Raw genomic sequence first — 23,527 nt, forward strand, 5'->3', positions numbered from 1 at the left:
TTTTGTATTTTGGGTTTTTGTTTTTGTAAATTATTAATAGAAATAACAGTTGGGAAAGCTGTGTAAATTTCCAAGAGTCCTACTCTATACCCATATTCAGTTTACAGAGGATTTGTGGCATAGTAATAATATTTCCCCAAAACTAAGAAGTAGGCCATAAATACAGGGAGAACCTGAAAGAGCCAGTTGCCTGCTTTACTATCTTTATTCAAGGGTATTCAAAGTCCATCACAACGGAGCTGAATCTAAGACTCTCAATGACTCTTAAAAACTGCCATGTCCCATTTCAGCTGGAGGTCAGAGCAGAGTTCAAGATAAGAGATTCAAAAAAAAAAAGGCTTCTCTCTGAGGGCACATCTGCAATGTGCATGTTTCTCTGCTCATCTCCTTCCTGAGATACCTGATGATGGCAATCTAGAAAACTTCCCAAATCACCTAGCCGGGACACATATGCCCCAGGAGGAGCTGACAGTAGCTCCAGTTACCGACAATCACTTGGGAATTAATTCATTCAAATTACAATCTTAGTAAATTTCAGGTCTTTAGTTTGGGTATTAAACCCCTTTGGGACACCTGGGTGGCTCAGTGGTTGAACATCTGCCTTCAGCTCAGGTCATGATCCGGGGGTCCTGGGATCGAGTCCTGCAGGGAGCCTGCTTCTCCCTCTGCCTGTCTCTGCCTCTCTTTCATGGATAAATAAAATCTTTAAAAATAAATAAACCTCTTCAACTTCACACGTTTCACTGAATATCCTCACAGACTTGAAACTCTACTGCTTCCCTAGTTACTTTATTTAGTCTAGCAGCCTAAGGATGATTTAGCATCAAGAACACCCACTCTGGCTCCATGCTGCCTGCATTTCTTTATTCTGGATTCTGCTGTTAGTTGCCTGACCTTGGGCAAATTACTGAACTTTAGGCTTCAGTTCCCTCCTCTGTGAAATAGGGTAAGAAGCCTGTCCTGAGGATTAAATGACTTGATAAAAATAAAGTACTTAGAAGGGTGCCCGGCAGGCCCATCGGAAAACACTGAAAATTTGAGTATTTGCAATTGCCGAGCACCTACCATCCCCAAGGCATCCTAGTCACTCTATTCCTGCATCTCAACAAACTTGCATCTTGGTATTAGCGAAGAATTTTGCTGGCCTAATTCTTGTGTAACGGGAAATGGCCAACACGCATGCCCACCCTGGACTTTGGGCCGCACGCGCGCGCACACACACACACACACACACACACGAGTTGTTTCTGGGTTTACCAGTTCACTATTTCAACAACGTAATGAGCACCTCATGTGCCAGACGCTGGGATGTGACAAAGAAATAGAACCTTGGGGGATCCCTGGGTGGCGCAGCGGTTTGGCGCCTGCCTTTGGCCCAGGGCGCGGTCCTGGAGACCCGGGATCGAATCCCACGTCGGGCTCCCGGTGCATGGAGCCTGCTTCTCCCTCTGCCTGTGTCTCTGCCTCTCTCTCTCTCTCACTGTGTGCCTATCATAAATAAATAAAAGTTAAAAAAAAAAAAAGAAATAGAACCTTGGGCCTTTGCTCTCAAGGAGCTCGGAAGGCTGATCCAGGGATTGCGTCTGTAATAAAGCAAGGAGGATTTAAGGAGAATGAAGCAATGTGTTCGTCAGGACCCCGCTGCACGTACTGTTTCCTCTGGTCTGGTGAACTCTCTCATTAGGCGACTTCACTGCGTCACGACAGCAGATTCCCACCGGGTCTTGAGGAATTTCCTGTGGAGACGAGGTGAGAGGTCAGGTGACTGAGGCGGCACGGCGGCCTCGCGGCAGGGGTGACAGCGGGGACGGCGGGGGGGGGGGGGCACCCGAGCTCTGCAGCTGCCCTGCGGACTCCTGACAAGCCACTGAGCCGCCACAGGTCGGTTTCGCCTTCGTGACACTGACGGCCTGCTGGAGGCTCTCCCAGGGACGACACTGCTGGGCTCGTGGACGCCGGAGCCCATCTCCGGATCGGCCTCCGGGGACCCCACGCTCGGGAACCCAGGGCGGCCTTTCACGTCCCGGGTCTGTTTGCTCACCTGCAAACCGGAGCAGTTTGGCTCCTTAAACCACCGTGAACCTTAAGAACGTGTATGAACCACTTTACTCAACATTACACTAAAAGCGAGAGCCCGCAAGAACCAGCCCCCCCCACCCCCACCCCCACCCCCGGCCCTCCGCACTTTCTGTCGGAGGACTTCCGCCTTCCAGCGGGACGGCGCCCCGCCCTGCGTCACCTTTCCTTTAAAGCACGCGGGCCGAAGCCCCGCCCACTACGGAGAGCGAAGGGGGCTCCGGCGGGGGCCGGTCCGTGGCCTCTTCCGCCAGACCTTACCAGTCGCCGGCCCGGCACAGGTAAAGCTAAAGGCGAGGGGTGCCCAGGGAAGGCGGGGCCTGCGGCGGGAAGACGTGGGCTTCGGCACAGGCCTGCGAGAACGCGGCTTGGCGCTCGGCTCAGTCCCTGGAAGGGCAGTGCCGCCCCTGGCGCCGGCCGGAGCGCGGAGGGGTGCCGCAGACCGTGCCGCGGGGTCGGGGCTTCGGCCGGGCTCTCGAGCCGTCCGTGAGTCCGGGATGCTGCCGGTGCCGCCGGGAAGCGCGGGCCCTAGCCCTGGCGCCGGTCCCCCGTGACCCCGCGCGCCCCGCCCCGCCGTCGCGGCGTACGCAGGGGCACGCACGCACGCACGCTCGCCGGCCGTCCCACGCCCCCGCTGGCTTCCTGGTGTGGGCGTGGCCGCGGCTCCTCGCGACCGGGTTCCGGGAGGAAGCATCGCGGGGCGGGGCGCGGCGTGTGCCGCGGGCAAGGTTGCTCAGCGATGGCGGGGTTTCCTCTTCCCCTGCGTATCATTAGCAAGGCTCCTGTGGCGTAAGACCCTCGAGAGGAGTAAATAATCTTTGCTACTGAAAAGCCGCAGTTCCACGTCCGTGTAACGAAAGGCTTCGGCCTCAGGGAGGGCAGAGCGCAGGGGCGTCCGACCTGGCGGCGGCTGCGCTGTGCGTGGGACGGTGCAGTGAGGGGCGCTTCAGACAGCTCGCCGTCGGCGTCGGCGGAGGGACGGCGCGAGAACCGCAGACCTGTGGTTGTAGGTGCTAGTGGCAAAGCGAGCCTGTGTGAGCATGGGATGTGCGAGCGTTAATGCCCAGCTCAGCACACTGAGGAGCGGGCCGGGGAAGGAGGCGCCGCTCGGCTCAGTTCGCACCAGGAGCGCCCGGAGAAAGGGAGCCCGAGGCCGCCGCCTGGCGCGTCCCCGCCCGAGGGAGGAGCCTGCAGAGGTGGCGCGAGCCTCCGGGCTTCGTGGAAGATGCCGGCGTGTACCCGAGGGCAGTTTTAGGGAGGGGAGAGGCGGGGAGCGGGGTACACGCCGCCAGCCGGGGTGGCGGCAGCCGTGGGGATGGGGCGGCCTGCTTGGATTTGAGAGGAATTAGTAAAATTCACGAGACGTGGTGTTGGATTAGCGAGGAGGGTGACGGAGAGCAGAAACGCAAGGGTGTTTCTCTGCACCGGCTGTGGTGCGAGGCACCGAGATAGCAAATTCTAGAAGAGCAAATGACGGCGTGGAAGGTTGACGTGCAGGAATGACCCCAACGTTAATATTCAGTCTGTAGCTCTGGATTTAAAAGCTTTTTTTTTTTTTTTTAAATAATATTTCCTGGACAGTCATTAAGCTATTTCAGTAAAATCAGTAAAATAGCTAAAATATACAATAAGTTAGGATTTTTATAGATAAGGAAATACGGTTAAGTAATTGGCCACAGATACATGTTGGCTTTTTCCAGTGTTGTCAATCGGTGTACGGCTCTTAAAAGGCCAACCTGAGTATGGAGACTATCTGTACCCCTTGTGGGGGGAAGAGCAAAACCCGAGCCCAGCGAGAGCAAGCAGCGTGAAGGCCCCGCCCGCGGGTCGGGGCGCTGCTGTTGAGGCTGCGGAGCACACTGCAGCGGGCAGATGGGCCCTTGGCCAGTTGTGGGCAGAAGCAAGGACCTTGTGAAACTGCTTTGAAAGGTGTAAGAGAGGATTCTTAAGTCCTAGGAACTGGCAAAATTAGTTTCACAAATATTTAGTCCGCTAGAATCTATGTAACTTTGATCCAACCCCCTTGGGAACCACAAATAACAGTAAGTATGAGCTTGTGAACATGAGCGATAAAGGAAAGAAGAGTGGTGAGCGTGCAAGCAATTTAATTTCTTATAGGATAGGACTCCCTCATAACCACATATTTAAATCATATTCCAAGAAGTTTCATTACAAATACACTATCAGTACCTCCTGAAGAGGTACTATAAAAGGTAATGCAAAATAATGTATCTTTTTTTTTATTTCAAAATAATGTATCATAAGGGGATTGCAGCTGTCCTTCGGAGCAGTTCGGAGCAGTAATCATTTGATCACTTTTTTTCCTTGTACAAGAATGTTCATAGCAACTTTATTCATAATTGCCAAAAACTAGGAACATTCTAAACTGTTCATCGTCACCAGAAAACTGGGTTTAAACTTTGTAGTATATTCATATGCTGGGACAGTTCTCAGAAATAGAAAGGAACAAACTAACGATCCATGCAACAAAAACACACTAAGATTCCTTACAACAAAGAATACATACTGCTTGATTCCATTTATATGAAATCTGAGAACAGACTGTGATGGAAAAATATCAGAACAGCAGTTGCCTCTGGATGGGGATGGGGATGGAGACCGACTTGGAAGAGGCATGAGAGAACTTTCTGGAGTGATGGTAATATTCTACATGTTGACAGGAGTTTTGGTTACAGAGGTGTTTGTACCTGTCAAAACTAATGAAAAGGTATGTTTAAGATTTGTACATTTCATTGTATGTAAATTTTGCCTCAATGGAAAGAATCATAAATATTGAACACGAGTTAATTGAAGCATGCTGAAGTATTGGAGGATGAAATGTACCAATGTCTGCAGCTACTTTGAAATGTATCAAAACAAATGAAATGGACAGAGAGAAGAATAAATAGATGGATAAATAAAGCAAAGATAGAAACATGTAGAATCTAGATGAGTGGGTATCATTCACTGTACAGTCTTTCAACTTTTCTGTATGTTTAAACATTTCCATAATAAAAGTCTGGGAACTAGTTCTCAAAGATTATTGTTCATTTTAAACAACTGCAGAGGGTTCCCTGGGTGGCTCAGTTGGTTAAGCATCTGCCTTTGGCTCAGGTCAATCCCAGAGTCCCAAGATTGACCCCCTGGGCTCCCTGCTCAGCAGGGAATCTGCTTCTCTCTCTGACCCTCCCCCTTCTCATACTCTCTGTCTCTCAAATAAAAATAAAATCTTTTTAAAAAATAATATAAAAATCAACTGCAGACTTAATGTGAAAGTATAAAGAATACAGCCGTAAGCTCTCATGAAATACACTGTAAGGACGAAGACATATATTTATTTCATAATTTCCCGCTCTGTGGCTTACCATTTAAAATTCGTTCAATTTCTTAGGAAATATGTGGATCAAACATTAAAATTACTCTGTGTTGTATACATTTGGAATGATGCAGTTATTTTTCTTACATAGTCCCAGGCAAGGTAGTGATGGTGTTGAAGAGGTCTAATCAGAGGAGTGAGGACTGAAATTAGGAATTTCTAAGACAAAAGAGTGAAAGGGCCTTTAGGGCACTTGTCAGTTTACCCCCCCCCCCCCCCCCCCCCCCAGTGCTTGCAGGATACAGATTTTTTTCAGTGATCCAGTCTCAGATAAACAAAGAACAACAAGGAAATTACATGTTTTTTCCCTACAATGTGGAATCAGCTACAGAATTTAAAACTCCCACCAGGTATACAGATTCCTGCAGCACAGGATGATCTCGATAAGGTCTGAATTACGGTGAAACCAAACATGGATATCTCGTACTATACAATTTGTGCACTTTAAGTAAATGACTTTAAGATTATTGACTTTTCAGATAGTTCTGGATGTCTCAGAAGGGATAGCTGTGGAAGTAAGTGACTAAAGCCACCCAAGTTGTCCTAAGAACATAAGCATTTTTGTTTCTATTTAGACTGCTGTTTTATTCAGCCCACTACTTGTTTCACAGAGGTATCAAGACGTTAAATCAGAATTTCATGAGAGAGCAAGGCCTCCTATTTTGTGTCCACCCTGAAAGCTTTCTTAACCTTGCCTTAACCTTTGCTCTTGTAATCCCAGGTAACCTAAACTACTTGAACCCACTTACCTTATAATGTTTTGTCGTTTATTTTCTTGTGTCTTCTTTTCTGAAGTGGGTCCTGACCCCAGTGGTACTTAACAAGAGAGGAACAAGGAAACATGTTGTGTTTTGAAAAAGCATTCCCAGATGATGCTGGTAGGCCTCCAGTTTCTGGGAACCGCTACTCCAAAACATGTTAACTTTGAACTATTAGCCGAACATTGCACAAGTTCTACTTCAAATTGAAACCATCTTTGTTTATGATGGTGAGACACTTTTAGACCTCTTTGATGAAAACTAGTTGAAGAAAAAGACAACTTGCATTCCCAAACAATTCAGACTTTGAAATCCGTAAATTTCCCTAGACATAGGCTTCATTTAGGTATAGCCTTGAAACTAATGAAGAGAACATTTTTAAAAGATACATAAAGCTAGAATACCAATTTATTAAATTATAGTGGCATACATAGTTTATTCAGATTGGAACACTCATATTGGCATGACTAATGAACTTTTTCCTTCCTGTGGGCTCTTGTTTTTCTTTTAATTATGAACAAAATTAAACATACAGAACAGTCGTAAGGCTAATAACCGAACATCCATGTAACCATAACGTAGATTGAGCAAATATTGCCATGCCGCACACATATTTTCTGCCAAATCCTGTCAGAGTAAGTGGCAGATGTCATGGTCTTCTAGAACCTTGAATACTTCAGAGGCCCAAGAATGGCATTTTCCTGCCTGAGACAGTTCAGTTCACAGTACTTCTCGGAGGGCACCGGGTCCAGCAGCAATCTTGTCCATATTCCCCTTGTTCCCTGTATGTCAACATCACTTTTTTGTTGCTTTTTTTCAGACACATTGCATTTTTATAGTTATGTCTCCTCTGCCTTTTTATTCAAGAATCGCCCCACTCCCTTTCCGTTTCCTATAAATTGACTTTTTTTTTTACACCAAGCCAGAGGTCACACAGTCTGTATTTGTCAGATTGTTTCCTTGTGGTGATGTCTGACCTGTTCCTGAATCTGGGCCTTGTATTCCTTGGAAAATGGAAGCCAGGTCTGGAGGCTGGACCAAGTTCAGGATAAACCTTTTTGGCAGGACTGTTTCACAGAAGGCACCGTACACCTGGCGTGTCACAAGGAGGTGTGCACTAGGATGTCAGCTTGTCCCATCGCTAGAATGCTGAGTCTGACCTTAGGTTAAGGAGGGTGACGGCCAAAGTGTGTTTTTCCCATTTCAATTTGCAAGTAATCTTTGAGTCACCCTTTGGCACCATATGAATATCTTATTTCCTCATTAGCTTTTTCCCTAATAATTTTTACATCCACCCTTGTCTGAATCTGTGATTTGATTGCAGGTAGCAAAATAGTGATTTCTAAATTACTTTTCTTCTCCACTTATTTTTTAGCTGACATTCTCTTCTAACGAAGAGCTTTTCTTCACCAACTGGAGATGATTGCTGATTGCAGTTCTTTCTAAAAAGGTAAGATGAGCGCTTAGTCCTTTTTCTTTACCAATTTTCACAGTAGGGAGTTGAGGTAGTAGTCACATATGGTTCTGGCAAATGATCTTTTTTATAGGTTTTTGCATATTCCATGTGTTGAAACAACTTTCAGCCACAGTTCTTTAATGTTGAAATTGCTGTGCATTTGGCCAGTGGGCCTCTATCCATGCTACCGACATGTGAATGAAACATAAACAAATGGAATGGTAATACTGTGGGGGAAATCCGGAAACTGGATATACGATAATATAAAAGAATGTTTATATTATTAGTTGGAGTAATGTTGTTATGCTTATTAAAAAGACAAGAGTCCTCACTTCTCAGAGATGACATACAGAAGAATTTGCTGGCGCGATAGGATTCACCTTGAAATAGTCCATGGGTGGCTGAGGATGCAGGAGAGTAGTTAAGGCAGAGAGGAAGCGGGTTTGGCTACATGCTATTAAGAAGCTGTGTGATGGGTGCTTAGGGCTTTATTATACTATTCTTCCTGTACATGTTTGAAACTTTTCCTAATAAAAAGCTTTTTAGGGGTGCCTGGGTGGCTCAATGGGATGCTGAAGACATCTGCCTTCAGCCCAGGTCAAATCTCAGAGTCGCTGCTCAGCAGTGAGTCTGCTGCTCCCTCTCCCTCTGCCCATCCTCCCACTTGTGCACACCTGCATTTGCTCTCAAATAAATAAAATATTTTTTTAAAAAAAGCTTTTTAATTATTTGAATTTAAGTAGGTATTTGTGATTCAAATTTAGTAATGTCACAGCTTTGTTTCTTAATATTGTGTTTATACTTTTATCCGTGAAGCACATATTTTGAAGAAATAAGTATATGTTCAGCTTTGCTGACACAAAGCCAAAATTTAGCTAGTATTGGAGCTTATTTGCTCTGTAAGTCAAGGAAATTTAAAATGTTTTAAAATTTAAATAATGGTATAGAATTTAAAGAAAAATATAGTATTTTTCTACTCTTTAAATTTTTTTCTTCTGGAAGGTGTTTTTAAAGCTTTAAAATAATCTCTACGTCGTTCTCCTGAAATAGTCTTTATTTTGTAAGTAAATGTAATTTATTTGCTAGTATAAAAAATATTTCTTCCATGTAAAAGATTGAGGAAAAAATGATAATTAGGAAGGATAGGAGGGAAAAATCACTTGGGTCCTTAACCACAAACAACCAAGGTTTTCATAAATTTCATCTTTTTCCTATGCCTCTGCTGTTTATATGCTTACTTGCTTTTAAAAATCCTACATTTTGGGGGCACCTGGGTGGCTCAGTGGTTGAGCATCTGCCTTCGGCTCTGGTCATGATCCCAGGGTCCTGGGATGGAGTCCTGCACTGGGCTCCCTGCATGGAGCCTGCTTCTCTCTCTGCCTATGTCTCTGCCTCTCTCTCTGTCTGTCTCTCATAAATAAGTAAGTAAAATCTTTCAAAAATAAATAAATACAAATCCTACATTTTGAAAAAAAATCCTACATTTTGAAATAATATTATCTGATTTAATGTGTTGAGAATTTGTTACCCAGGACACAGTAGCTTCCATCCATTGCTAGTGCCATCCTAACTCACAGTGAAATTTGGCACTGCTGCTATCTTTCTGATGATAAATGGAAAAAAGTCTTCTCTGGTCTCTTCAGGCTTTCCTGCTTTTTTTGGTTTAGGGGCTTCCTCTACCAACAAATACCTGGCTTTTTTGGTTAAGCAGTAGTATCTCAGCTATTTAAAAACCAGTTTGCTCCTATTTTAGAGCTTTTACCACATGTACAGCTGGAGTCCCCAACCAGGTAAGGACTGTAAGTGAATTCATCTCATTCACTGGGGGTGGAACATTTGGCTATAGATCTCACTAGAGTCAGTGGACATTTGAAATGGTAGCCAGAATGGGAAGAGTGTGGGTTACCAGCATTTGTGAATATTGCTAGGGAATGACGCATCTGAGGACCTAGGCGTCAGGTGCCAGCAGACGCTGACTTTGGTCCTGGCTATTGCCTTTGGCTCAGACGTTCACTAGCATGTCACTCAGCTGGGCCGGGCTCTGGGCTCTGGTGTTAGAACATAGCAGTGAACAAAATTGATAATTACATCATCTCGGGAAGCTTGCATTCTAGTGAGAGATTATGAATATGTGTGTAAATAAATATATGTCAGGCAGTGGATTTTTTCCAAAGGCAAGGTAATGGATTCGAAAGTGATGGGGTGTATGGTATTCTCGAGTGGATGGGGAGGCCTCGCTGAGCAGTAACACTAGAGCCGAGGTCTGAGGTAAATGAACCACTCGGCTATCTGAGGGAAGGGAACTACTGGGTAGAAGGACCCAGAGGAAGACTGTGTTCAGTATTCTCAGGGAACAGCCCAGAAACCAGTGAGGTTGAACAGAGCTGGGAGAGTGGGGTAGGTGCTGTCGGGGAGGGGGGCCCTGTGGGCCACTTCATAGGCTTGGCTTTTACCTCAAGTGCGATGAAGGCCAGTGGAGGGTTCTGAGCACAGGAGGGACGTCATCTGCCATGTACATGTTTAAAGGGTCAATGTGTGTGCCATGTGGGTGATAAATTATAGGGGGTCGGGGCAGAAGCAGGAGGGCACTCAGGAGGCAGTGACTGTAAACCAGGTGAGAGAGGATGGATGGTATTTTTGGAGTGGGGTGTTAGCAATGGAGAAGGTGAGGAGTGGTTGGATCGTGGATGTTTTTAGAGGTTGGACAGCCAGATGCACTGCTAAGTTGCTAAGAGAAAAAGGAGAATGAAGGATAACTTTGCTGTTTGGGGCCTGAGCAGCTGGAAGGGTTGTGGTCTTTATAGGAGAGAGGAGTGAGCAGAGGGTCGAAGATTGAGAGCTCGGTGGTGGTTCACTGTGGGTGGCACTGGATATCTAAGTGGACAGGTTGTTCAGTCAACTCTACAAGTTTGGGATTCAGAGGAGAGGCTGGAGCCAGAATGATAAATATGGGTGTTATCTAGCTAGGTGAGGACAGAAGTGAGAATATGTGCCTCCCATCACTTCCCATTCAATTTACTGTGTCCTGTGTTTTGTTTTCCATAGCAGTCACTAGAGGCATAAAGGAGGAATGGTGATGGGGGTAGGATCAGTGGTTATACAGCCTGGTGGGATCAAAGCCAGGGACCAGAGGGCATTTCCAGTTTTAGCAAACACTCCAGGTGACTCTCCTGCAGGTGACCCAGGGACCATTCTTTGAGAAGCACTGCTGAAGGCCCCTCATCCCTTCCTCTTTAGTCGTGGACAGGCCCAGCTCCTTGAGTTCTTGTGTTGCTAAGCAGACCCCAGATTACACACTTGGGTCCTCTCATTGCTCCTCCAGCCTGCACCCCTCACGTGTGAATGTAAGGAGAAGGCCACTGGGGAGAGAAGCAAGTACAAAAGCAAAATGCCAGATATAAGAGCCCCAGTTATCACCATGTGTGCCTCATGCTTAGTTAACATTTGGTCGTCATGCCTTGCCTTGTGAATCATCTGTACAGTTTCTGAGGTCCACACTGATTCACGCCAGGGCATTTCTTGAAAGTCTCAGTGATGTTCCCATGGGTCAGATTCCTCACGGGGAGTCCTCTTTCCCAGAAGAGTGCTCTTGTCTTCTGTATACCATCGGATGTATTGATAAATTGTTAGCAGTTGATTGTACTCAAAGTTTATGAATTGGCATTTATGAATCACCAGGGATTTTATATGCTGCATTCTCCTAAACAAACCTTTAGGATGATAGTTGCTTATGGAGTTGGCACTATAAGATCCTTGGGAAATAGGGTCAGATGAGATAGTATTGGGGGAAGAAATACTGGGAAACAAAAGCAATGGGCATATATGGTTTATTCTGACAATAACTTGCACTGTGGATGGTACCACCACGGGTTAGTGTGACCACAGTCACCTGACAGTCTGTGTTATGGGTGTCACTTCCCTAGGCCCGGACCTGTAACATTTCTGCAGATGACATACCTGCAGTCTCACTCACAGCCTTCATGTACCACAGCACCACAGCCCGGGGATGAACTAACTGAACTGTAACAGCTCTTTCTCCCTGCTTTTTTAGGATGGCTGCCCTTTTTCTAAAGAGGCTAACGTTACAAACCCTAAAGAAGACGGCAGGAAATTGCACTAGAAGATGTTTTGGTACCTACATCCTGCCCCTGACCATCCCGGCGCGGCTGCCCCTCGTTGCTCCTGTCCCAAGACTATCTTCCCTGATGCATGCCAGAGCCTCTGGTACCGTGGCAGACACCCAGGACAGCGGGAAGAAGAAAACAAAGAATGACCCAGCTTTTAGCAACATCGGAAGAAAAATTCACGAGCGAGTCATACACGTGCTGGACGAGGCAGGCAATGATTTGGGGAGCATGCACCGTGCCGAGGTGATCCGGCTCATGGCCGAGCGGGACCTGAGGCTCGTGAAGAGGGACAGCGGCTCGGAGCCTCCACGGTACCAGCTTCTCTCGGGGCTGCAGATTCACGAGGAGCGGCTGCGACTTCGGGAGATGGAGAAGGCCCACCCGAAGCCTGGTAGGTGTCGTGCCTCCTGCTCCCCAACGCCTTGGGACCCTACTTCTGCGGCCGACCATGGCCTGGGCCAAAGAGCCCTGGGCCTATAGGGATGGGAGAAGCGGGGGACGTTCCCTCTCAGCACCTTAGCCCAGCTTTCTCCAACCCTCTTACTTGTGTCTGTTCCTCGTCTTTCTCCCCCGATGCCCTGTGGTCAGCATCTCTTCCTTTCAGCCTGTGTAAAATAAAGGGAAGATAAGGTAAACACCCCAGAGTGATGGGTCCTTGGCTCTGTCTCTGGTCCCAGGTGGCAGTCATTGGGGACCCCAGGAAGGAAATGACACTCAGAAGAGGTGGATTGGAGTCCCTGTTCCTGGGCTGGGCCACCCTTAGCCCCTTTCTTCCTCATCTCTAAAGTACAAGGGTTCAGTTCATTGCTTAGTGAATCTCCAAGGTGATTCACAGAGCTTTCACAGCCCCGTGTTTTGTTCCAATATTGGTAAATAATGCTCACTTATACACTTCACCAGTCACCTTATGGTGCCCTGGTCATTCATACATGCATGGAACTATGAAGTGGATAGTAAAGATTTTTTACCATTCCTACTAAGTGCTGATCGTTCTGGAAGATCATTTTCTGGACAACACCCTGAACCACGGCCCAGGAACTTGGTCCTGCGGCTGCCGCAGCAAGATTATAAGTCTTAAGAAAATCACACACTCTCTGTGGCTCAGTTCTGTAACAGCACACTCCACAACAAGGATGTTGACTGGAAAACAAAGTATTCAGGGAGCCCAGCTAGGATGATAAAGACACCAAACTATTACAGAAATATAGTTGAACTGCCCAGAGAAGCTTAGAGAAGACGAGTCGCTGTTGTCCGAGATAGTTGAAGGGCTAGGATGTTAAAGGCATTATTTTATTCTGGATGAGACCTAGGACCAGCTGCAGGGGCTAGAAGGAAGCAAGGGGGTGTTAATAAAAGGACTTTTTTTTTTTTTGAAAACTTTTGGGAACTAGAAAACATACAGAAAAATATAAACACCTGTTACCCACCATCCAGATGAGCAAGCGTTAACATTGTTGTGCTTCAGATTTTTAAACAAAACCTTACAGAGAAGTTGAAGTGTCTGTGCTCCCTCCCCCTCCACCCCCACTACGGACTCGGGGTGTAGTCTGTGTGTGTGGTTAAACTTGTTATATATAAACAGTATATGGCATGATTTTATATACATAAAATTGTCACACAGTTTGCAAGAGCCACGTTTATAGAACAGCCCTAGCTAATTTATTATAATTACTAAATGGAATCCTAAGGATATACCGTATACCGTGGCTTTGTTAGTGCCCCTTTCCATGGACATTGGGCTCGTTTCCAGTCTTTCACTGTGAGGAACAATGAGCATATCTGTCAGTGTCTCCAGAATCTGTGGGCAGATCATCAGCAGTGTGTGAGATTTCTTTCTCCACATCTCACCCACACTTGGTACTCTTATCTCATTTTTGTCATCCTGATGGGTGAGAAAGCCTATCTTTATTATTTATATTTCCTTTCACCATGTGAGTTGCCTCCTCTCTGAATCGCCTATTCATATTCCTTGTTTTTCTATTTGCATAGTTTCCCCACCCCCACCCCAATTTATAGGGTTCTCTATTCTGTGTGATGCCAAAAACCTTGTCCCAGTTAGATTCCTTTTTTTGGCCTTTTAAGTTTCCCAGTAATGTTTTGATATAGGAAGTTATCAGGCTTTTTTTCTTAACAAAATCCTTCTCCTATCCTGAGGTCACAAACATGCACTTTTTTTCTTCTGCTTTAAAGTTGTATCTTTTCACATTTAATCAGTCCTCGTGGGGAGATTGTCACATGGGTTGAGATGTAATTTCTCCCCCCTTATGAAAACTCTGAATTGTCTCAATGCTTTCAATAGTCTGTTCCTTCCATGTAAGATAACTTTCGGATAGTCAGGATTTCCATTTCTGGAGTAAAGGACCTAGGAGCTCTCTTGTCTGATGTAGTCTAGATGACCCCACTGTTACTAGGAGGGCATCAGAAAAGGAGTCAGATGAGATGAATACTTCCCAGATGCTGCTCCAATCAGAAGGAAAAATAAGGACAGTCAAGTTTATCCTAAAGCTAGACTCGTTCCTTTTAAAGGACCATTCTTTTGTTGTTTCATCAAATGTGGGTGATGGTAACTGGAAGCATTTCATATATTACAGAAATGTATTCTGCTTGTAAAAGTCCAAGACATAAATACTCTTACTTGGCAGGTAAAAAAAAATTGGCAGTTTTATGTCAGTCCATCTTCCTTGTTTAAAAAAGTGTTTACTGGCCTGTGAAACTAAGAGTGGAGCGTTTGGGGCCCTGTGGCAAGCTGACCTCATGAAGCATGTGTGATACAGCTCAGGTTTCATGAAGAGACCAGTAAACGGTCCTAGAACCCAGTCTGTTTCAAACTAGGACCTGTCCTGACTAAGGAACTCACTCTTTCTTCAAATATTGGACAACATGATCTGGACACAAAGAGTAAACAGATTCAGCAGTGGATTGAGAAAAAATACAAAGTTCAAATTACTATAAAGAAAGGGAAGAATGTAGAGGAGCCCGAACATAAGATGGTAAGTAAAAGCAGGTATGAGTAACCGCTCGTGCGTGGTTCTTGTTTTCTGAGCTAAAGGTAGAATTGTAGAAAATCTAGATAATGTAAAGGCAAAGGAAAGCAACTGGTAATTCCACCCAGTGATGGCAGTGGCTTTCCAAGCGTACTCTGTATCCATCCCTTTTTCCATTGAAGCATGTTTTATCACGAGAACACTTCACTTCAGAATTTCACGGCTATGTACTATTCTGTTTAACAAATTGTGCAATATCACTTAAAAACAGAGATTCATTTTTTAAAGTCTATCTCCTGTTTATAAATGCCCCTGAGAAGCACTGCCAGTATCAGTTTACACTCCCAGCATAAGTTTGTAGAATATCTATTTTCCTTTTAGAGTCTGAGGCCTTAGCAGCTCAAAGGCAGCATTAGTCTGGTGGTTTCTACCCTCATTCCAGGTTAGAACCACTTAGGCCTCGGTTTCAGCCCAGCTGATCCAGAATCTCTACAACTAGGTGTATTTTCCTAATCACTCCAGTGACTCTGTTAGCGGCTGTTCTGAACTGCAGTAGACTTGGGGGGTGGGGGTGGGGGGATGGATAAGAGAGTCCTCTGCCAATGCCTAAGCCCACTGCTTTTTTCTGAGAGGGTATCTGGAGTCAAACATAGCCCCTCAATGCCATGACGCAGTGGGGATTTAAAGCTGTCAACCTTTAGTGCATTCGTTTAGTTCCATAGAGTTCATAACACTGCCTGTTTTCATCGGTTTCAGTCAGCTTAACCAGAGAGGCATAATTTGATTTAGCTGCTCACTTAAGAACAGCAAACAGCAATCCAGGAATGCTGATTTTTATGTGTATTACTGCATTAACACGAGAAGGAATCAACATTGGTTTTAAATTAATTTTTGGCTGTTTTCCCTTTCTAGGAGGATATCTGTAATAAAATACTCCGGACTATGCCGGGGATAGCTACCTTCTTATCCCGGCCACAACCTGTTAGAGGAGGAAAAGCTGTAACATGTGTTCTTCGTCATTTGAGCAAAAAGGAAGAGAATGCATATAGAGAAACTCAAGAAACCCAGAAAAGAGATTCTTTGGACAAAGAAAACAGAGACAATAGAGAATCAGATGTGCATCAGTGATTTTAATAAAGAAAAACATGGTTCTGAGAAGAAATAGCTCGCTTGTGTGTAGTTGTTTAAACAAAGCAATGTGAGGTTTAGCTGAGGGTAAGGATTGCAACTGTTGAGAGCACCTTGTCTTCAGTACAGTTCAGGGTCTCTCCATTCTTAGGCACAGATAAGCCTTGTTCTTGCTTCTTTTTAGGAGGAATATAGCCACTGAGACGAGAGGCCAAACTCCGCTTTTCACGAGATCGTTTTACCTTTGGAAATAAGAAAACAAGACAATGAGAATTCATAATCAAACTTTGTGAACTGGTCTTCTAATAGGTGTATCCCCCAACAAGCCTACCACACTCTACAAGAAAATGAAGGCCATGCCATCCCTTCCATAGCAGTGCAGGCTCACACGGTAATAAGGAGCCAAAAACATTCTAGATTGCATCTGGCTGAGGTGACTGATGTTTAAAATCAACAGCCTGCCTGATTCAACTTACTTTGAGCTTCTTCTTGTCAGGGTCATGCACGACAGCATGCCTAGTGAGACTTTGCTACAATGAAGGAAAAAAAAAAAAGTTATATTTTAAAAACCCTGCCATTTTGGTGTCTATTCATATGAAAACTCCATGAGTTATTTAAATTAACTGTCAACAGGCAGCCTGGGTGGCTCAGCGGTTTAGCACCACCTTCAGCCCAGGGCGTGATCCTGGGGACTCGGGCCCACGTCAGGCTCCCTGCATGGAGCCTGCTTCTCCCTCTGCCTGCCTGTGCCCTTCTCTCTCTGTGTGTTTCTCATGAATAAATAAATAAAAATCTTTAATAAATAAACAAACTATCAACCTTTCTATTATATACCATTGAGAGTGTGGCCTCTACCCAGAATAGAATTTTTCCTCAAATCCTAGGCCTTTCCCAAAGATCCAGATGAGGAATTTATAGTCTCAACCTATTTATTTCGTAAGTAAGAGGAGGGGAAACCAGTTTTGAGTGAGATATTCCAAGCTGAAGAAGATTCTTTTAACTGAAGTGATGTCGGCAGCATTTCCAAACACCAGTGGGATATCTGACCAAGGTCTTGCTGTCCTTGATAATGCTGAGCACCATCAGCCCCAGGTTGTTTTCTGATGGGATGCATGCTGAGGCTGCCTCACCTGTCTCTTCAGTCGTAGTTACAACTCCTGGTACATACTTGGAAGAGCATCTGCCAGACTGAGAGTCTGCAGGACTGCACAGGCCCTCCGTTTAGTGTCACAGTCTTAGTCAAATCACACCAAGACTCAGACTAGAGTCTCAAGTGCTGTGGTCCCCTATGTCCTTGTTGCCCACGTCTCTCAATCCCTAGATGACAACAGTCTAAAAGAACACCCAAGAATCAGCATACTCTTACAATTAATTAATGAGCATGTAGTACCACAGGCCATGGTTCTCAAAGTTAGAAAACATCGCCTGGACGGTTTGTTAGAGCCCAAGTTACCAGGCCCCATCCCCAGAGTTTCTCATTCAGTGGTGGGCCTATGGATATGCATCTCTAGCAAGTTCTCAGGTAATGCTGATGCTCCTGATGCAGGGCCATGCTTTGCCTATAGGCAAAGGCAAATCTGGCTGTTTTGCGAACCTGAGTTAAGAACCACTCTAAGTGAAGCAAGAGTGAACGGTCCAGAGCACCCGCGCTCCCCATCTCTCAGCCCTGGGGCAGCATCTGGAAACCTAGGGCTCCCAGGAACCTGGCTGGGAAGCCACAGACCCAGAGGACTGCATTTGGAGGCTGAGTACTTACTTTCATTGCAAATGTTTTGCCACAGCCTTCCTGTTCACAAGTGAATGGGCGCCTCTCCTCGTGGAAAGAGAGGATGTGGCTCTGGAGATTGAACACGGTCGTGTAGGTTCTGCTACAGCCTTCTCTTGGACACCGGCACACGTCCCTTTCTGGGGCGTGGGTTTTCATGTGCTGCTTAAGGTAATCCTTGCGCTTAAAGGTCTTCTGGCATACTTCACATTTTATGTCCTCTGGTGGAGTACACAGACAACTTCCTCAGGCATCACCATACACAAGAAGTTAATTTGAATATGTAAGGAATGTTGCCCAAAATATTATTGTAAATGAGAAAACTAACTCCAATCTTTATCACTTGGAAGTTTGTCTCCGTTTTCCCACGTTCTTGTATCACGTAGAGGCACACTCTCTTCCCTTACCGGGGGAACAGGGGTTCTCAGCACGGTGGCTGTGGGCAAGGGAAGATTAAGACCAGCTTCCTTCCCTGTCGTCCAATACCTAAGGCACTGGTTCCCACGCTGCCCCACAGAACACCAGTGCCTCCCTAGGTTCTTTACTTGCCAGAGCCTTTAAAACTACCAACTGTGGGGTACCTGGATGCCTCAGTCATGAAGTGTGTGCCTGCGGCTCAGGTCATGATCCTGGGATCCTGAGAGTGAGCTCCCTGCTCAGCAGGGAGTCTGCTTCTCCCTCTCCCTCCACCCTCCGCCTCTCTGTGCACGTTCTCTCAAATACATAAATAACACCTTAAAAAAAAAATAACACCTTAAAAAAAAAAAAAAAAACAACTACTGCACAGCTGCTCCTGGCACAGCCTCTCCCGAACCTGGGACCACAGCTCGCTCTGCTCATTTGTCAAACAGCTGAGGGACCCAGCACATCATAAAACATCACACAGAAAGGTTATTATTTTAGGGCTCATACGTAACATTTCATTCTTTAAAAACAGTTCTATAGCGACAAAGATTTACACTGTGCCACACGTCTTCCTTACCTTTATGGGTTTCTTTCACATGTTTTAGAAGCTCTGTCCATGTTTTGGCCACAAAGGAACATTTGTCTTTTTGACACATATAGCCTGTTTAGAAAAAAATACATTGGTGCATTGCTTCTCATGAATATTCTGTGTAAACACCAATCGTAATTAGAAAGGAAACAAACCTATATAATTTTTCTCCTACCTCCCAATAATCTGTTAGTCTTTAGAGGTGGGAATAGAAACTAAGTTTGTTGTACAGGGAAACCAAGTAGTCGCACAGCATGGTATTCCACATGGGGTCTTATGTCAGCAGACTTCCCAGAAGCACGTAGTCCCCTCTCCCGCTGTGCCCAGTGAGCTACGTACACTGCACATGGTCTCTTAGCTGCTGTCTCCCTGCCTCCGTGGCTCGCAGCCCCGTCCCCTCCCTGCGTTATAGGGTCCTGTGCTAACTTGTGTTTCACCAACTAAATAGCAGAGAGAAACTAAAAGGAACAAGGCTACCTCTCATTCTTTGGCTACGAGTCTCTTGTTAAAAGCTCCATATATTCTACACTTAGGAAATTGGAATACAGATATTAAAAAAAAACCCTCATGGAAACAGAGAATGGATTCATATATTTATTGAGTCTTTTTGAAAAAGTGGCAATCTGATTACCCCAAAACCTGAAAGTATTATCCAAACTATTCTCCGTGCCAATAAGGAGAAGATAGACACAGGTAGTAAAGAGGTTTAAACAGTGGTGGAAAAGCCAACCTTGGCTGGAGCACTAACACTGAGAAGCATAAAGCACCAGCAGGCACTTGAGGCAGACAATAAAACATTTGCTTTGAACAGTGACGACAGAGGAGTGGAGAAACAGACAAGAGTGTGCAGTGCCTCTGGCCAAGTATGAAACCTGATTGAGCAGCATAGGCTGCCCCTGCCTACACAGTGTCCGATTTCTTTGTGTGACCACAGAATAGAAGAGGAAGCACCTTACGGTCAAAGAATTAGACACACACACACCCTACTGGGGCCTACTCAAAGCAGCACCCCTGGGGATCACCAGACATACCCTCGTGGACCTTCCCGTGTCGCTTTAGCCTGCTGGGTGAGGTGAAGTGTTTCCCACAACCTTCATGGGCACACCTAGGTTAACGACAGGGGACGGATGAGTCAATCCATTCCTGTGGAGCATCTGCTTAGGGTGAATGTCACTCTCTCCCTTTCTGCTACCAAAGCCTCTGTCCCCTCAACCAAACCAATCAGAAAAAGATTTAAAGTTGAGACTGAATCACAAGTGAAATTCAAGTTACTTGACCAGCCTTGAGACAAAACAGAAAAGAAGGACTTTTTTTTTTTTTTTTTTTGGCGTGTGTGATCAAATTAGACTTTTCATCTTTATACTTCTGAAAATGGACTGTTTTCCTGGCTACAAAAAAATGGCCGAGGTAAACCCCTGAGGCACTTTGAATGTCTCTGCTGGATTGAGTGCTGCCGCCTGGGGACTGCAGCGTGGAAAGCAAGTGGGAGCCACGCAGGGGCACGGGCCGCTTCCCTGCGACAGGCCCCAGCGGCACAGGAGGTGGTAGGCCAGCCAGCACGGACAGGCCCCAGCCCTGCAGTGACCCCAGGAAGGCACTCGGCAGGACGGCTGCACGCACAGCCGCCAGCTAGTGCCCTTCAAGATGTTCCTCAGAGCAGGTGGCCAGGGCTCTCTGACACCCTGGGCCAAGTCCACCCCTGGGTGTCCAGGCACCCTTCCTGCTCCTTGGGAAGGCCGCTCTAATGCACGCTAAGCCTGGCGACTTTTGCTCTGTGAGCAAAGAATACTTCGTTGTCTGTATAATGACATTTCACACAATTAAATGGGTTCTAGCAGAATACTAATTTCTTAGCTTTTCAAGCTTAGCCACAATTATACTGATCTCACACATCATTCAGAAACACATTAACTATTTCTGTTAGAAAAGAAAAACAAAGTTAAACTTATGAAATGCCCCAGTATATAAACGGGCATTCATGGTATAGAAAAATACTGATGAAGAAGTGGTTTCAGAACACTTGTATCCAATCTTTGCATTTCACTCTCACTCCCACCTGAAATGTGGGATCTCAGCCAGAGAAGCACCTACTTGAAGAGCGGCTCGCTGGTGTGCTGGCACTGATGGATTCTCAGCTGCTGGTGTTTCTTGAAAGCCTCCTTACAACCTTCAAAAGTGCACTGTTTAAGAAAAAGGTTCGTTAGTCTGGAGAAAAATCAAAGAACTATTCACAAGAGAATTCCCTCAAGATCAAAATATTGTGAAGACTTCATACTTGCTACCTGCTCCCACAGGGTTACCATCAAATTCTAGGCAGGAAGCTTTACAGATGAACACATTTGAAATAGGAAAAGTGTTTCGTTCTGGGGCAGTCTACCAATAATAAACTTCATTAGCACAAAAGTGTTTGCTTTCAAAATAAGCCGTTATTAGGATGGCTAGTAGTTGGACTAAATTCAGGTTTTTGTCAGAAAAATCTGGTTGATGAGCATTTTAGAAATGTAGACAGTAAGCATAAAAATATTTAGAAAATTTAAGCCAAGAAAATCATTCATACTTACTACATATTGTTTTTGTTGATTTTCGTGTTTGCGTTCAAAATGTTTGTTCAAGTTTGATTTTGTGTTGAATTTCTGATCGCAGCCACTAGCTGTACAACTGTAAGAAAGTGTATAGACCAAAATATTAACGAGACAAAGGAGAGAATTTCTAAGATAAATATATCCTCCAACTCTGTAAAGCTACTTTCCAAAGTATAGTATAAAACAGTCTTTAACAAATTGCGAAGTGTTAAGTCAAAGTGCCAGCCTCTCAACTCTGAAATGATCGCCATGTAATGAGATGCATTTTCATGTCAGGCCTCTGAAATCGAGCACACTGCATCAGACATCCTTTATGAACTCGGCAGAGGGAAAGTGGAAAACACAAGTTCCAAAGCCCAAACCCTCCTTAGGCTTAAATTGTGTTCAAGTTAAATGTTCTCGATTTAGAATCTCATAACCTTAATTTTGCTTGAAATGTCAAATAATAAACTGCATTTCCAAAAAAAACCTCAAAAACACTAGTTTCAGCCTACCATCAGAGATAAAAATGTATTTAGGGCAAAACCACAAACCACTATGCCCTCTGTCATAACAGCAAGCCACTCCAGTCCCCCTTAATGAGCGTTTCTATATCTTGCCCTTGAATTATCTAAATTCTTTGTGGAGTTGCATTTTTTTTAATGTGTGCTCTTCTTGTGATGAGTTCTCCTAAACCTGATGGATGAAGCAGGACTTCCTTGGCAGCCCTAATCTCAGCTATCATCCACTGATAAACACTGGATAATACTCCTGTCAGGCATTGTGCTAGCTACAGGGACAGGCGGAGTCAGACACACAAGCTGACAGTATGCAGGGGCAGTGGGAGGTAAGCCACTGGAAGCACACGGGAGGGGCACTGTAGAAGAGCCCACTGCGAATTCCAACAGGTGTTGTTTCTGACCTCAGGAACAGAGTACAGAGTTTTAGCTGGGTACGAGGTCAACAGAAATAGAGCTTTTTCTAGCCTCCCCTGCAATTAGGGGTGGCTACATGGATATTTCTGGCCCATCCTGTTCAACTGCCAAGTTTCTAAAAAGGAAGCACACCTCTTTTTGCTCTTTCATCCACCCTGGTGGCTAGAATGCCTACGTGGCAGCTGGAGCTCCTCCAGCAGTCACCTTGAACCATGATGTCAAAGCCTCAAGATGAGGACGTCAGAGACAAGTTACAAGGAGCCCACGTCCTACTGACTGTGGGAACACCCCTCAACTGTCCACCTCTGCACTTCTGCTTTTCAATTAAGCAAGAAAAGCAGAGACTGTCTTATTTAAGCCTCTGGTGTGGCGGGTTTGCTGTCACTCTGGACTTCAGTCCTGACACAGGCGTCTAACCCAACACAAGGTTGGGGCAAGAGGACAAGGCCCAGAAAGGTCCTGACAGGAAGCGAATAGCAGGGGTCCAGAAGATGTAGGGAAAGTTGCAGGGCAGTGCTACTGGTCAGTTAAGAACAGCTGGACCACAATTTCGTGTCTGAGAATCAAGCACGATCATAAAAAGGCCAGATCACAAAGGTCATTTAAACACCATAAGATCCTAGATTTTGTTATGAAAGTGACACCTCAAACCCATGCCCAGCTTTAAGAAAGGAAGCAGTCTGGAGGCAGAGAAAACACCATTCAAGTGGGAGTGAGAGCCTAGAATATGACCATGGCAGCCAGAGGAGGGACAGGGGCTAAGGGATGAGTAACAGATGGGATGACCCGCCCACTGTAGGGGCTGCCTGAGAGGTTGAGGCATCCAGGGGAGCTGCCCTGCCTTTGCTGCGGGTCATCAGGTGGACAGGGATGCCACCTGACAAGAACGAGAGAGATGATGAACGGAAGCAGAACTCAGACTGGACTGTAGCGGTGTAGGACACAGGGAATTTAAGGAGCCAGAGTGACAGTGTCCGCTGGGGACCTAGAGTGGAGGACAGGTCCAGCTGAAGAGAGAGCCAGCAGGGACTGCCACAGAGCTGCCTTGTTCCCAAGGGAAGCTTTCCCATTTACCCTGTGCATCTGTATCCAGCCCCAGTTCTTTTTTTTTTTCTATTATTATTTTTTCTTTTTAAAGTTTTTTTTTAAATTGGAGTTCAATTTGCCAACATATAACACCCAGTGCTCATCCCGCCAAGTGCCTGCCTCAGTTCCCATCACCCAGTCACCCCATACCCCTGCCCACCTCCCCTTCCACTACCCCTTGTTCGTTACCCAGAGTTAGGAGTCTCTCATGTTCTGTCCCCCTCTCTGATATTTCCCACTCATTTTCTCTCCTTCCCTTTATTCACTTTCACTAATTTTTA

General features: G+C 45.5%; 3 protein-coding genes across 19 annotated transcripts in view; 1 reads left to right on the forward strand and 2 right to left on the reverse strand.

Annotated features, from left to right (window-relative positions):
- LOC140615783 (uncharacterized) lies at positions 1 to 2,901 on the reverse strand. Its single transcript, XM_072795674.1, has 4 exons — positions 2,338 to 2,901; positions 1,829 to 2,041; positions 1,534 to 1,736; positions 1 to 1,328 (listed from the first exon to the last, which is right to left on the reverse strand). The coding sequence occupies exons 1-3, from the start codon at positions 2,768 to 2,770 to the stop codon at positions 1,699 to 1,701; spliced, it is 684 nt and encodes a 227-aa protein (XP_072651775.1). The 5' UTR covers positions 2,771 to 2,901; the 3' UTR covers positions 1 to 1,328; positions 1,534 to 1,698.
- On the forward strand, positions 2,217 to 15,939 carry MTIF3 (mitochondrial translational initiation factor 3). 11 transcript variants are annotated; one of them, XM_072795665.1, is made up of 6 exons: positions 2,781 to 3,082; positions 6,248 to 6,330; positions 7,586 to 7,660; positions 11,718 to 12,184; positions 14,626 to 14,783; positions 15,690 to 15,939. In XM_072795665.1, the coding sequence occupies exons 4-6, from the start codon at positions 11,719 to 11,721 to the stop codon at positions 15,903 to 15,905; spliced, it is 840 nt and encodes a 279-aa protein (XP_072651766.1). In that variant the 5' UTR covers positions 2,781 to 3,082; positions 6,248 to 6,330; positions 7,586 to 7,660; position 11,718; the 3' UTR covers positions 15,906 to 15,939. The 11 variants fall into 11 exon arrangements, with proteins under 11 accessions (XP_072651763.1, XP_072651764.1, XP_072651767.1 ...); XM_072795662.1 differs by lacking the exons at positions 2,781 to 3,082; positions 6,248 to 6,330 and adding an exon at positions 2,217 to 2,357; XM_072795663.1 differs by lacking the exon at positions 6,248 to 6,330 and having other exon boundaries at positions 2,680 to 3,082.
- GTF3A (general transcription factor IIIA) overlaps positions 5,392 to 23,527 on the reverse strand; it is a 22,931-nt gene continuing 4,795 nt past the window's right edge. For 2 of the 7 annotated variants that reach the window (XM_072795675.1, XM_072795676.1), the window contains 7 exons: positions 21,226 to 21,322; positions 20,756 to 20,844; positions 19,696 to 19,769; positions 18,653 to 18,736; positions 17,662 to 17,891; positions 16,382 to 16,435; positions 15,888 to 16,147 (listed from right to left, as the gene is read on the reverse strand). In XM_072795675.1, the coding sequence (XP_072651776.1) occupies positions 15,983 to 16,147; positions 16,382 to 16,435; positions 17,662 to 17,891; positions 18,653 to 18,731 (528 nt within the window). In that variant the 5' untranslated portion in view covers positions 18,732 to 18,736; positions 19,696 to 19,769; positions 20,756 to 20,844; positions 21,226 to 21,322 and the 3' untranslated portion in view covers positions 15,888 to 15,982. Of the gene's footprint in view, positions 5,612 to 6,201; positions 6,269 to 12,254; positions 12,399 to 15,887; positions 16,148 to 16,381; positions 16,436 to 17,661; positions 17,892 to 18,652; positions 18,737 to 19,695; positions 19,770 to 20,755; positions 20,845 to 21,225; positions 21,323 to 23,527 lie in introns of those variants that run through there. The other 5 variants (XM_072795678.1, XM_072795679.1, XR_012016264.1 and 2 more) reach the window with 4 other exon arrangements.

The sequence above is a fragment of the Canis lupus genome, chromosome 24 (genome assembly GCF_048164855.1).
Source record: "Canis lupus baileyi chromosome 24, mCanLup2.hap1, whole genome shotgun sequence".
Taxonomy (NCBI): Eukaryota; Metazoa; Chordata; class Mammalia; order Carnivora; family Canidae; genus Canis; species Canis lupus.